Raw genomic sequence first — 14639 nt, forward strand, 5'->3', positions numbered from 1 at the left:
TTGTTTTGTAGCTCAGCCTTCTAACCCTTATGCTCTGACAGTTTTTAGTGTACCAGGCAGAGCTGGATGTTATAGGACATATGCTGGTAAGAACAAAATGGAATTGCCTGAGAGCCCACGAGGACTATCTTACTGATACAGTGATGAAGCCTGGCCTGGTTTCAAAAAACACTGGTCCACTGTGCAAGACCAAAGGGCCAGCCAGGAGGTCAGGTGGTGCCAGCAGGGCAGAGCCTAAGATAATCCAGCAGGTCACAGGGTCAGAGCCAGAGAATCTGGCAGGTGGTGGTGCTGGGGTTTTGAGTAAAGGCGGAATTTGGCAATTTAGGAAAAGAGTTGTGAAACCTGGCAGATTATGAGTGTGCAGCTTCCAGGGTCCACAAAAGAGCTTGGCAGGCTCTAGAATTTACTGCCAATAATTGGTTATCAACACCAAGAAAAACCAAACAGTTGCATTGTTTGGCGGCTCCAGAGTTGCATAGTGACATATATGAACCAACAGCCTCCAATTGTTAGAATGGGAACATTAAGATTCCAAGGCTTCTGAAACAGGCGAGCAAGGGAGACGCCCCAGCAACCTCTTGCTCAAAGGCGCTCAGTCTGTAGAGCAGGAGACACTCTTAATCTCAGGGTCCTGGGTTCAAGCCCCAGGTTGGACCAAAGATTCCTGCCCTGCAGGGGGTCGGACTAGATGACCCTCACAGGCCCCTTCCAACTCAACAGTTCTACAGAATTTCCCAAGTGTCCTCCCTCAGATTCTCTCAAGATTTGCAGCAGCAACTGCCCGCACATGGAATCCTAGGGTTGGAAGGGTCCCGAGGGTCATCTAGTCCAACCCCCTGCAATGCAGGAATCTTTTGCCCACCATGGGGCTCGAACCCGCGACCCTGCGGTGAAGAGTCCCTCATGCGCTACCTGGTGATTCGATGAAGGGGGTGCTGCCAGCAATCCCCGTGGAAGCTCAGCGACCCCTCTTGAGGGGCCCCCGGGGTCTCTCCTGCAGGCGGGCCAGGATCCCGCGGGCCAGGCCGGAGCAGCGCTTGCGGTTGCCAAGGCGACGGCTCCTGCCGCTATTCGCGCACACCCCTCCTCCCCCCGCCACGCACCCTCCGTTGCCATGGCGCTGCCTCGACCAATGGGAAGGCGGGACGGGGGGCTGGCTGCCCCTCTTCCCCCCGCGCCGCCACTCCGGGCGCGAGGGCGAACGGGGAAGGCTTTCGGCGGCGCACTGGAGGCGGAAGTGGGCCGGCCCGAGCCTGGGCCGCGCCCGGAAGTGTGGGCTGAGGGCGAGAGAGAGGGTGCGGGGGTGCGGGGGTGCGGGGGGGGGTAGGACTTGGCCCGGCCCTCCTGGCAGCGCCTGTCTGCTGGGCCGCCCCGAGGCGCGGGCGGGCGGGCGGGCGAGGCGTTTGCGGGCGTCTGGAGCGGGTCTCGCGAGAGTTCCCTCCCGGGCGGGAGGCGGAGAGCGGCGCCGTTTCCCCTCCCCTCGCCCCCTCCCCCTCCAGGAAGAGCCTGGGCCCGACGCGGGAAGATGGCGGCGGCCGGAGGCGGCGGCAGCGGCAGCGCGGGCTGCGGCGGCTCCCGGGCGGCAGGCGGGCCCGAGCTGTGAGACCCAAGGCAGGGCCGGCGTGAACGGGCGAGCGGCGGAGGATGAGCTTGCTTTGCGCTCAGTATCTCCGGTGAGGAGGGCGGCGGTGACGCCGGGGGCGGGCAGGGGGCGAGGGGGCAGCTCCGGGCCTTCGTGAGGGGCCACGCTGCTGGCACCTCTTGGGAAGGGCGGGCGCGGTGCCTCCGCATCTTTCCGCAGGCGCGCTCCCCCCGCCCGTGCAGAGGCCCGGGGAGGCCGGCGGGCAGGTGCCGGGGATGCTGTGCCACACAGGAGCCCTTTCGAAGGAGGGGGCGGAAGAACATGGCCTCTGGCCGAGGAGCTTTCCCCACATTGTGCCATCCCGCCTTTGGCCAGTCTCGGCGGCCAGGTGCCCATGCAACAAAAGGGCATGCAGGTTTGAAAAAGAAAGGAAAGGAAATGGTCTTGCCTGCCTAGGTAATGGGTCTGTATACAAGGTGAACATGATCACACACACACACACACGACGTTAACGGCATCTGCTTGGGATTTTTCCACAATGCCCTCCCGAAACGAAGATTCGGTTAGGAAAAGGTGAGAAGTGGGAGGTGGGCTCCTTACCATCTGCCTCCCTGTCCTGCCAGCCACACTGATGTGCTCGCACCAGCTTCACTCGCCTCCAGAGACATGCCAAGGCATTCTGCATGGAAGAGCAGTTTTGGGGGTGGGAAGTGGGGTATATATATTAGGAGCAATTAAAAATGGTAAGGCGTCAAAGGAAAGGGTGTGGAATTAGGCTGCTGTATTATGGTGGAGGAACTGCTCTAGTGCTCTTTCTGAGAAGGGAGATTTGGTGAGAAATGAGAATGTGCAGGAGGGTGGTGATGTTTCATGGCTGATGGGAGAGGTGATGGTTGGATGAGCAAATGAGAAGACTGCATGGTTGAGAGGAATAGGCTGCTAAGGAAGTGAAGTGAGGGACCCTTGATCACTTAAAGCTGCTGTGTAGTGGCAGATAAGAAGCTGAGCATGACAACTTTGCTGCCATAGCTCTCTTGCCTTTCTGCATGAGTTCTGCAGTATTGGATAGGTGTGCCCCATTCATGCTAAACAGTCCTGCTTCTTTTGGCACCAGCATTTGACTTCATGTGTAAAGCGAAGCCTGTAACTGCAATAGGTTAGCATCTAGAGCTCCTCTGTGTAAGATGCTATAGCAAAATGAACAGCAGTCTGTCTGCTGGTAGCCTCAAAACCTCTTCTTGTAAGCTTGTAGTAGTACAGTGGTACCTCGGGTTACAGACGCTTCAGGTTACAGACTCCACTAACCCAGAAATAGTACCTCGGGTTTAGAACTTTGCTTCAGGATGAGAACAGAGAATGCAGTGGCAGTGGGAGGCCCCCATTAGCTAAAGTGGTGCTTCAGGTTAAGAACAGGTTAAGAACGGACCTCCAGAACGAATTAAGGTTAAGAACGGACCTCCAGAACGAATTAAGTTCTTAACCCCCTGTAAACATTTGTACCACTGTAAACATTTTAGCAGTTGTGGGGAGAGTAGATTAGGGAGCTGGGGACACAGGTGGCGCTGTGGGTTAAAGCCTCAGCGCCTAGGACTTGCCGATCAAAAGGTCGGCGGTTCGAATCCCTGCGGCGGGGTGCGCTCCCGCTGCTCGGTCCCAGCGCCTGCCAACCTAGCAGTTCGAAAGCACCCTCGGGTGCAAGTAGATAAATAGGGACCGCTTACCAGCGGGAAGGTAAACGGCGTTTCCGTGTGCAGCTCTGGCTTGCCAGAGCAGCAATGTCACGCTGGCCACGTGACCCGGAAGTGTCTTCGGACAGCGCTGGCCCCTGGCCTCTTAAGTGAGATGGGCGCACAACCCCAGAGTCTGTCAAGACTGGCCCGTACGGGCAGGGGTACCTTTACCTTTACCTAGATTAGGGAGCAGATTAGAGAGTAGAGATAATCCAGGAGGCATTTGTTGCTGTAAGGTGTGTATACTCTACTTTAAATCATGAAGTTGCAGAACATAACCATGGACAAAGAGAATGCGTCCCCTCAAGGTTTTCAGTCAGTTATGCTTCAAAGAATACATCCTTCTACCATCTTGATCAACTTTATATTAGTCTAGATGGTTTTAGAATGTGACCATTGCTAAATGCTTTTCATCTATTATAATATATGTAGGTCATACGGTTGCTCTGCATGATAACACATTAGATTGACACATCCTGGTGTCTTGTCCTAGCAGTGAAGATTGTCACAAACAAAAGTGTGCTTCCTTCCTTGTTTATAGCACAGAAGCACAGAAATGAGAGCTCTAAATGATTTTTTTTACCTTCAGAAAAAACAGGCAAAGAAAGCTGAGATATGGTTATCTGAATTGCGCAGGTGTCCTTAGTGAGCCTTCAGGATACAGCAGGATGCTCCTTTTTGCTCTTTCTGTTGTAAAAGAAGCTGTCATCTGCTTTCTCCCAAAAGAAGTATCTCTGAATAAGGAAGACCTAGCCAGATACAGACCTGTGTCCGCCCTTCCCTCCTCAGGGAAGTTGTTGGAACAGATGATAGCAGAGAGATGCTGCATTCTTCCTTGATACCTTTTCAGTCTGCCTTCAGAAGTGGCCGTGGTAGATCTGTGCCTGGAGATCAGCATGGGAAGCACTGTCCTTGCTGACCTTCTTGGAGCTCTTTGCAGCTTTTGATACTGTGGACCTTGTCAGTCTCCAGCACCTGTTAGAGCATTTTGAGGTATGCTCTTCAGTGGTTTCATTCCTTGTAGTTTGAATGTACCAAGAGGGAGACCATTGGAGAGGCTTTTAGCCCCATGACAACTGCTGTGTTGCATTTCACAGGGCTCAGGGTTTTACTGCTGTTTAACATCTGTATGAAATCATTGTGCAAGTTCCTCCAGACTTTTGGAGTATCACCTTTGGGTGTCATCAGTACACTGGTGCCCAGTTCTGTATCTTATTAAGTAAGTATCCAGGAGCTAACATTTCTCTTTTTAACCAGGTTTTGCAGCTGGGTTCAGAAAAAAATTATTGAGCCAATAAACTGAATTCAGGCAAATCAGAGATAATGCTGGTGAGAAGCAGATTGCTGTAGTCCAGATATGGATTTTGGTCCTCCAGATGTGACTGAACTACAGCTTCCTTCAGACCCAGCAAGCATAGCGTCAGGGATGATGGGAGTTGTAGTTCAACAACATTTGGAGTCCAAAGGTTCCCCTGCCTGTAGTCTGGGTTAGTATCAGTCCATCTGCTGCAGAATCTGCACTTGCTTTTGAGGGGGAGAGACCTTGTCCAACAGGACCCCTACTTTTCAAATTTCCATGTTTGATGGATGTAATACACTTTATTCTGGACTTCATGTGTTTTGTTAAATGCCATATTGCATTATTTATGGTTTTATCTTTCCTTTGTAAGCCACTTAGTGAAAAATGTTGAAAAAGCAGCCTATAAATATTTGAAGTAACTGCAGGGAATCCACTGACAGTTCCTTTCTGGATGCCCTTATGGCCCTGACAGTGCATAGTTTTATAACCTGAAGGTGGCAATTTTGCTCTTGACACTTGCTTTGTCAGAAAATGGGCTGCAGAGTTCTATATCTGCTGAAGCTTCTGAACAGTCATCAATGGTAGCTCAGCATATGTGTTATGGACAACAGGCTCTCCATAAAGTGCTGAAAATGCTTTCTTTGCTCTAGATACCTTGTGTGTTTATGTTGCATCTGCTTATATACCTAGAGAGGTTACATATTTAGATTCTGTGGTAACAATTCTGTTTGGATTGTACTTCATAAGTCCTTTATAGCAGTTCCAAAACATCTGGTTTTGTTTGTGTTTTCAAAAAATAATGGACTAATATTCCTTTCTTGGGGGAAGAATGAGAAGAAGATGAATTGGGACAGGACAAATATTCTAGGCCCTTTAAATCACCTCTGCTGCTATGTGCAAAGTCAGCTGGAAACAGAACTAGCCACTGCTGGATATGTCCACAATAAAGATCTGCTAAGAAATGGGTACAATTGGAGAAGTATGGCTTCTGCAGTGATTGGTGCCATTCCAATAGTAGTTAGCCCCTATTAGTCATAGTGGTAAAGTTGTAGGGCAAACGTGATTGCACATGCTACAATGAAAAGTGAAGTAGAGAACTATGTGAAATCATTTGTGGTAGTTGTAAGAGGCAAAGCAGAAGTAATGAGAAGGGAATGAAGAAGTAAGCCCCATTGAACATACTGTAGAGGATTTACTTCTTAGTTAACTTGCATAGGATTGCACTGTATTTTTAAAAAGAAGCCCAACATTCCTTCAGGCCCTGTGGACATTCACAACATAAACTAAACCAGTTTCCTATGAAATCCAAAATATATTTGTTTCCAAGGAATGAGAAGAATCCTTATCTGGCTAATGTGTCTTTAGTCCTGTCAATTATGCATCATAAGGGTTCAGGGGGGCGGCAAAAAAATGTCTTTGAAAACCTTGTTTGCTTCTCATGTTCACCTGTTGAGCAGAATTGGAAATTTCAGTTTACCACTACATTCATTATCAATGTGGGGTTGTCTTTGAGCCTGTTTCAAAGTGAAATCCAGTATTAATTCATAATGTCAAGTAGTATCTGCTGTATTTGAAGTCTAGTGAATGAAATTGAAACTGTATTACAGTTGATTTTTTAACATTTTTCAAAGTCTTCATTAATAGCCTTATTCCAAATTGTACCAACTCCCCATTGATGTGAAATTGCTATACCTTGTGAATCAAAGCCATTTTGATCTTACACTCTCTGTTTTCACCTCAAGGTGACTTAACTTTGCACATGTAAATCTGCCAGTACAGTCGTACCTTGGAAATTGAACGGAATCCGTTCCGCAAGTCTGTTCAACTCCCAAAACGTTCAGAAACCGAATCAAGACTTATGATTGGCTGCGGGAAGCCCCATCAGACATTCGGCTCCCAAAAATACTTTGTAAACCAAAACGGTCACTTCTGGGTTTGTGGCGTTCAGGAGCCAAAACGTTCAAGAACTAAGCTGTTTCAATTATTGACCTCCTAATCTAGGGAAAATCAAGAGCCAGAAATGGGGAACATCGATCTGGGTTGTTTTACAAAATGTCTTCTGTTTCCAACATGTTTTCTGCACAGTATTTTAGCTTTTATTTTCCTATAGAGTTGTGGGCAGTGGGGGGGGGGAGTAAATTGTACAGAAGGAAGAAAAAATAATTTTCTGTGACTTTAACTTTGCACTATTCTCCTCCTCTAAGCCCTAGTTCAACTCTGAAGTAGTGTTTATGAACTTATCAGTCTGTACAGGGCTTGTTCCTACTGAGATGTTTGGCCTATAAAACAGATCAGATTAGATTAAAACACAAAATAGGACTTTGTTTAAACTGTAAAAGAAATTGAAAAGAAAATTTATGGAACTAGGGGCAGGGGGGAGGGAAGGCAAGGATTCGGAGAATCCCATTTTATGGATTTGATAATGTTTTTGTATATACTTTTCTTTCTTTCATTGTTGTTTGTTTTTGTTTTTGTTACTTTTGTTGAAAATAAAAATAAACTGTAAAAGAAATTATATTTTGGGGAGAAAGAGTAAATTTTTTAAAACATTAATATATGCTATTGATGATGTGCTTGAATTCATGGGGTCAAAATTTCAAGTTTGACATAGGTTTCAAACTGTACCAACCTATGTTACCCGGAAGTCAATGTTGCCATAGCCCTGGGGTTGGAAATCTGTTTGTCTTTCAGTATTGTGTTGGAAGGCTTGATGAATATCGAGATTGGTATTATAATTAGATAAATCTTGGATAAATACTGTAGATTCCCTGACTATTATCTGGGCTTAATGGAGTTGGAGTCGTGTCTGCAGGGCCACAGGTTCCCAACCTCTGCTTTAGTCTTTGCACAAATTCAGTTTTTAAAAATCAAGTAAAGACGTATGAGTTAATTGAATAGTGTTTTGTCCTTACCTTGCTCTGTGACGGTTTTAAACTTTCTCCTCTTAGGGAACTCTTTCTCATTGATTTGTCTTCCAAATAACCTGTGTGGGGTAGAAGATTATTCTGAGACATGCTCTTGGGTTAGTCATTTCATACAGAACATGAGCCTCATCTTGGTCCAGTGCATCTGGAACACTTGCTGTTTGACAAGCTGTCTTTTGGGGAAGTTGGACTTCTGTTACTGCTATTAAGTGAGAAGAATCCCTGATAAGCTTCACCTTGGGGTTCACTGAATAGAGTTTGAAAACCAGTGTTTTTTCCTTCTGTTTTTTTTCAGATCTCTTTTGGTAATGCCCGATCGTCACCTTCCCTGAGAGCTGCAACTACTCATCATTTCTTTCCTCTCCCGCTTTTTTAGACTTCTGGCCCTCTGTGTTTTTGCATTCTTATTCATATTAAGTTCTGTTGTCAAAGAAAGCTGGAGAATAACAGCAATGGTAGTATTTGCTTAGTTGTGCCAGTTTTGACATACCTAGCAAATCTTTTTCCTTGATCCAGATAGCCAGGCATGCTACTTTCTAAATCAGGAGTAGCCAACATGATGTTCTTTGTGTGCCATTGGACTACAATTCTCATCACCCCTGTCCATTGGCCATGCTGGCTTAGACTCTTGGGAGCTGGAGTTCAACAACATTTGAAGGGCACTCTGCGGAAACACCTCTTGTTCTAAGTTATATGATATACATGGTAACAGTCTGGATTCTTGGACTACATTAACACCTTATAACTACAGTCTGTTTTACAGTCTCCTGCTACAGCTTGGATGCAGTCTGACTTTGGTGGTAACCATTGTTGCAGAGTAATTATCAGAGGGAGTTTCACAAAGTGCACCCTTTTGAGAACTCGAGGATCTATCTACATAGTCCCATCCCAACAAATTACTTTTTTGGCTTTCTTTGCCAGTGCATGCTTTATGGGACTGTTTCAGGGAGATGAGAAAAATGGGGGTGTCTTGTAGCTTCCATAGATTGATTGCTGTAGATCTGACAGAGATGGCTTTCTGCCAGTTTTGTCTCTTCCTGAGTTCAAGACCAGTAGTCAAAGAGTCCTGAAGCTTTAGAAAAGGTACGCTGTGAATTGAAGGCCTCATAGCATGTTGGCTATCCCCAGGCATTTGGTATAGGAAGGTAGTTCTAATTAATAGGGGACTGCTGCAGATTGTGGAAGTTCTGTGGCGGAGTCCTGCTGCTATCCCAGTGGTCTTCAAAAGGTGGTTGTGCAGTATTTTCCTTGATAAGATTTTACCCGAGAATACGAATTTTTAAAATATCAAAAAGCACACTATTCTTTGAGAAAGGGTATTGTGGTTGTAGATTAGGTACATACATTTTTTTGTCTTTTATTACATCTTACCAACTTGATTGATCATTGGCTTACTTTAGGTTGGAAGCATAAATTAGATAATGGTGGAAAGTACGGCATTGATCGAATGACCATAGTACCAGAATCATATACCTTCTACTAGAAATTCAAGTATTGGAGTGTTGATTTTAAAATGTTGCCAGCAATGGTAGCATAAAACATTTCTTCTGGCAAAGAAATTATCTGCTTCTTATTCTCCTCTTCTAGTACTTCAGAAAAAGCTTCCATGCAGATTTGTGCTTCACCTACCTCCCCTATTTCAGTCTGCCCATGAAATTACAAGAGTTCTTGCACTCGTACGGGTTCCCTTTTCTTCACTGGGACTCGTATTGTCAGAATTCATACACTATGTATTCAGCCTCACTAATTAAGGGAAACTGGAAAATTAAGTGTGCTTTGCATGCATAATTGTACTAAACATCTAGTTGTGTGTCTGTTACATGAAAGATTTTTGATTGTGTGTTTTCTAGTCTTTGAATGTCCCCTGTGCAAATTGTGGTGTTAGCCATAACCAGTGGCTGAGAGCTATTTGCTTGTGTTTACGTTGTGGCCATGCAGTAGTACAGTGGTACTTCCGGTTGCGGACGGGATCTGTTCCGGAGGTCCGGTCGGATCCTGAGGTTTCCATAACTTGAGGACTGCTTCTGTGATGTGCATGTGGCGAAACCCTGTAAAATACTTCCGGGTTTGCCGCATGTACATCCCGAAGTTTACGTAAGCAGAGGGTCATGTAAATGGAGGTTCGATTGTAATAAACATAGGTCTGTAGGAAGCCACTTTCATGCGGAAAACTGAAGGATCCACGGTGGACTGCAGGGCAGTGACATGCAGGGCTGTGCACTTAAGCCCCTATCTCCAGGCATGACTGGGGGTAAAGTGGCTGCTGAAAGGACTGTGGGAGAAGAGGCACCTATTCCTGCCCAGTTCTCCTCCCCTGGAAATCATGCCTGCCAGCCTCCCGCTTACTAGTTGCAAAATTCTAGCTGTGATTCCCAGACCCGTTGTTGTTGTTTAGTCATTTAGTCGTGTCCGACTCTTCGTGACCCCATGGACCCAGACCTGTATTCACTGCTGAATGCATAGATCAGACTTCAGTTCTCTTCATACATGGCACTTTTCAGGATGAAGATTTGCATTGTGTGCTTTTGTGCTGTTGACCATGTGCTGATTCTTGCAGACTGTGTATCAGGGTGGATTTGATTTAAATCAAATTGATTTAGATCATAACTTAAATCACTAGTCAGTAAGACCCGTTTTAAATCATTTTTTTTTACAGAAAGACTCATTCTTGCTGGTATAATCTTAATATTTACAACCAGATGAAGGTTTCATTTTTGAAATAATAAATTTTCAGAGTAGTTTTTACAGTTACAAAGGTAAGGCCAGTCTTGGGATGAGGGCAGGTAAAAGGTGAGCAGGACAAAACAGCGCCCATCTAAACAGTGAGGCGCAGCAGCAGCAGCAGAACCAATGCCGCATCCAGAGTATCATCACTCATACCAGCCGGAGTGGCATGCAGGCCTAGAGCTGGCACCATGATCAGCTCCTGGGCTGCCTCAGTCCCCGAACACCCCATTAAGCAGGTGAGATGGGGAGCTCCTGTGAGCAGAGGGACACTTCTACTAATTTCAGCCTATTCTTCCAGACAAAGGGGAGTGGACTGTAGCCTACATTTTGCTGTGGAAGCAGTCTCAATCTTTCATGAGTAGGTGCTTGTGTAAAGAAGTGTAATATGTGAGTTCAGTGGCATTACATGTGTTGCCAGCGCCTGGGGCAAGGCAGTAATTGTGCCACCTAACCTCATTGTGGATGTTGCGTGGGACGCAGAAGGTGCACTTCATTCTCTGTATCCCTCTGCCAGCCCCTCCTCACGGTGGTCGTCAACCAGTTTCCGTGTGCAAGCTCCCAGTAGGAGTGATGTCTGGCGCTCTTTGGTGGGCTTGGTGGCGCCCCAGCAGTGCCAGAGCCGCAGCTGCTACCAGTCTAGGAGGAGGGCGGCAGAGAGCAGGTTGAGGCACCATGTGTAGCCCTTCCTTGTCTGCCTCTCCTTGACTTGCAGCATGAGGGTGGGCACCAGCAGGTCCAGGGCCAAGCAGAGAGCTGTCCTTTCCATGCTCCTGCCATGAGGCGTGCGGCTCATCCAAGGACATCACCCCACTGGGCATCCCTTTGCTGGCCACAAGGAGGAGGATGCACCCCCACAACCCTGAAGGCCTGACCTGGGTGTAGCTCACCTTCCCATGGCTCTGGAAGATGGCAGCCATGCTGCCTCAGCAAGGGAGCCTGTCATGGGGGCACTGCTTTGTGCCCCACCAGAATTCAGCACTTGGAGCCATCGCCCCCCCCTCACATTGTCATGCTATGCCACTTTGTGAGCGTAGGTAGGTAAAGGACCCCTGGACAGTTAAGCACGGAAACACTGTTTGCCTTCCTACCGCAGTGGTACCTATTTATTTGCACTGGTAGGCTTTTGAACTGCTAGGTTGGCAGGAGCTGGGACAGAGCAATGGGAAATCACCCCATCGCATGGATTCAAACCACTTACCTTCCGATCGGCAAGTCCAAGAGACTCAGTGGTTTAGAGCACAGCAAAGTCAGTGGGATTGGTTTGCCTGCAAACTTTATATTGGTCCTAAATGTATTTCTGTAGTCTTCAAACATTTGAACCAATGTAACCATAAAAGATAAACAGATCTGTCTTATAGATAGGTAACTTTTTGAAGATATGCTTTCTGCAGTAAAACTTGTATCAGCTTTTCTGAAGATACTGTTTCCTCACATTTCTTTAGCTTCCTTCATGTTTCTTCAAATATATAGTGGTACCTTGGTTGTTGAACGGCTTAATTGTTGAACAAATTGACTCCCAAACGCCACAAACACGGAAGTGATTGTTCTGGTTTGTGAACTTTTTTGGAAGCCAAACATCCGACGTGGCTTATGCAGCTTCTGATTGAGTGCAGGAAGCTCCTGCAGCCAATCGGAAGCCGCACCTTGGTTTTCAAACCATTCCAGGAGTCGAACAGAATTCCGGAATGAATTAAGTTCACCAACCAAGGTACCACTGTATTTCTTTCATCTTTGAAGAAATTTTCTCATTGTAGCTTCTGTTCTCTCATGCAGGATGTTCTTTCTTGCTTGTGAAGGCAACTCATTGGCAAGATCTCACTGTGTGGGTAGGGGAGAACATAAGAGTGCAATCACATTCTCTTCCTCTCTCCTCCAGCATCTCTAGTGTTTGAAATCTGAGGCATAACAGCCATTGGTATGACACATATATAAAATGACTTACAAGCTATCTTTTTAGGCATAGCTTACTCAAGACAGCGTACTCAGCAGAAAAACACAATATAACAAATTTACAATACCAGCACTATTAACAATATCTTAAAATACAGGTCAAATAATTTGCTTTTTCACATTATCATGTGTAAATGTTCTTAACGTGTGCACCAATCCATCGATGAATGTGTGTGCTTGTTTATCTAAATTAATAAATATATATTGTGCACTTTAATGACAGTTTCCAGAGCTGTTTTACAAACATAATATGAAATGGTGAGAAAACGGCCAAGTCAAACAATATTGTTTGTGTTAGCATGTCAGCCTAGGCAGGTGTGGTACTGTTGTGGTAGTGCTCAGAGCAAATAGGCTGGTTCATACGGTCAGGTTATTTAAATGTGATGTTCTACATGTAAGCTCTTTAGCTGTATTCATTGTTTATTTCAAACTTTTACTTTGGTCATACTTTGTAAAATGGCTGATCTTAGTGGGGACCATTCACAAAGCAGGGTTGCTTCCACTGGGAGCCATCTTTTATTTCAAACTAGCAGAATGCCTAGCATTGTAGCGTGAAGGGCAAACCTATTTACTACAGGGACCCCTAGTTGCCTGCAAACTCATTGCAACACTGGAAACTGTTATAAACTAGATCAGACTGCTTGTCTCTCTATCTCAGTATTGCCTACTCTGACTGGCAGTGGTTTTCCAGAGTCATATGTAGACGTTTTTCCATCACCATCTGCCTAGTCTCTTTTTTTAAAAAAAACAAACAAACCCAAAAACAAGCTGTCTCAGAAATTGAGGCTGGGACCTTCTGCATCCAGAGTGTCCCACATTCTGGACAGGTGTTGATGCATTGCTTGCAAAGTTAAGCCTTCCAAGAAGAAGAAGAAGAGTTTGGATTTGATACCCCGCCTTTCACTCCCTTTAAGGAGTCTCAAAGCGGCTCACATTCTCCTTTCCCTTCCTCCCCCACCACAAACATTCTGTGAGGTGAGTGAGGCTGAGAGACTTCAGAGAAGTGTGACTAGCCCAAGGTCACCCAGCAGCTGCAGGTGGAGGAGCGGAGACGCGAACCCGGTTCCCCAAATTACAAATCCAGCACTCTTAACCACTACACCACACTGGCTCTCTCCTACCCATTTGGCATGCCAGTTTAGTTTATTTGTGCATTATGAAGAAGCATAGAACCTTTGCAAAGCATGGATCATTGAGGACTTACTCCCTTTGACCCCTAAGGAGCTGTTGGTTTTCTTGAACTAGACGAGTGACTGTAGGGAGCCCTTTTTAGTCTTGCATCTACTATTCTAAATGATCATCTCACACAGATTCTCCATTGGACAATTGTGAGATCTTGTCAGTTAAAGTAATTTTAATGTGGGAGAAACTGCTAAAGGGAAGAGCAGGAATTGAAAGGTGCATATGTTGGGGGTGAAAGTACCAGCTGCCAGGAAGCAGGCCCTGAGACAGGAGCCTTGACAGCAGGTGTTAGAGCGTCAAGGTTATGACTATTTTTAGGGGAAAGTATGCAAACAGCATGGCATGGCAGTCTGTTTGTTTTGAAACCGCCTTTGCAAAAGCTATATGTAAAATATAGATTGCATTTGATGAACCAAAGCAATATTTAGACCTTACCAGAATAACTCAAATGTATCTGAAATCTTTGATTTTATACATTGGTTAAAACATAACTGCACTTTTTATTTACAACATAATGTTTTCTCTAAACACAGGACAAAGAGAAGATGGGATGAGGATGAGAGCCATTGCGGTGTAGTGGTTAAGAGTGGTAGTCTCGTAATCTGGTGAACTGGGTTCGCGTCTCCGCTCCTCCACCTGCAGCTGCTGGGTGACCCTGGGCCAGTCACACTTCTTTGAGGTCTCTCAGCCCCACTCACCTCACAGAGTGTTTGTTGTGGGGGAGGAAGGGAAAGGAGAATGTGAGCCGCTTTGAGACTCCTTCGGGTAGTGATAAAGTGGGGTATCAAATCCAAACGCTTCTCTTCTTCAAATGACAAAAACTCTAGAACATATTTTATCTGATATATTTTCTGAGAGTCTTAGAAAATGCAGGTTTTTCAACATCCTGAGTTGTAGCATTAGTGTTTTAGAAGGGAGGGTCACATTGTAAGTTCATTAGGTTTTTTTCTAAGGTACTACAGTATAGCTGCATAATCCTGAAGAGTGATGATGGTTTATAAATCAGTTGAATAAAACTGAAGCTACCGATATTTGGTTTCCTCTGGCTCTAGAATTCAGATAGAAACTGCAAATTGCATGGTGTGGCAAAAGTGGATGGTTAGTAGTTTTCTTCCTCATAATACTAGAATCTGTCCAAGATTCAGGACAGACAATAAGCAGGTAGTTAACACAGTACTTGGTAAGATAAGACTAGACCAGTTCTGTTATATTTAGTAGAACCAGATAATTAACTACTTGAC

General features: G+C 45.7%; 1 protein-coding gene across 2 annotated transcripts in view; it reads left to right on the plus strand.

Moving 5' to 3' along the window:
* Nucleotides 1-1542: 1542 nt before the first annotated feature.
* SMG7 (SMG7 nonsense mediated mRNA decay factor) overlaps nt 1543-14639 on the plus strand; it is a 60970-nt gene continuing 47873 nt past the window's right edge. Inside the window, exon 1 of one of the 2 annotated variants that reach the window (XM_081915043.1) lies at nt 1543-1676. In XM_081915043.1, the coding sequence (XP_081771169.1) occupies nt 1648-1676 (29 nt within the window). In that variant the 5' untranslated portion in view covers nt 1543-1647. The remainder of the gene's footprint in view (nt 1677-14639) is intronic. The other variant, XM_081915044.1, reaches the window with a different exon arrangement.

Source organism: Podarcis melisellensis (assembly GCF_964234715.1).
Source record: "Podarcis melisellensis genome assembly, chromosome: 6".
NCBI lineage: Eukaryota > Metazoa > Chordata > Lepidosauria > Squamata > Lacertidae > Podarcis > Podarcis melisellensis.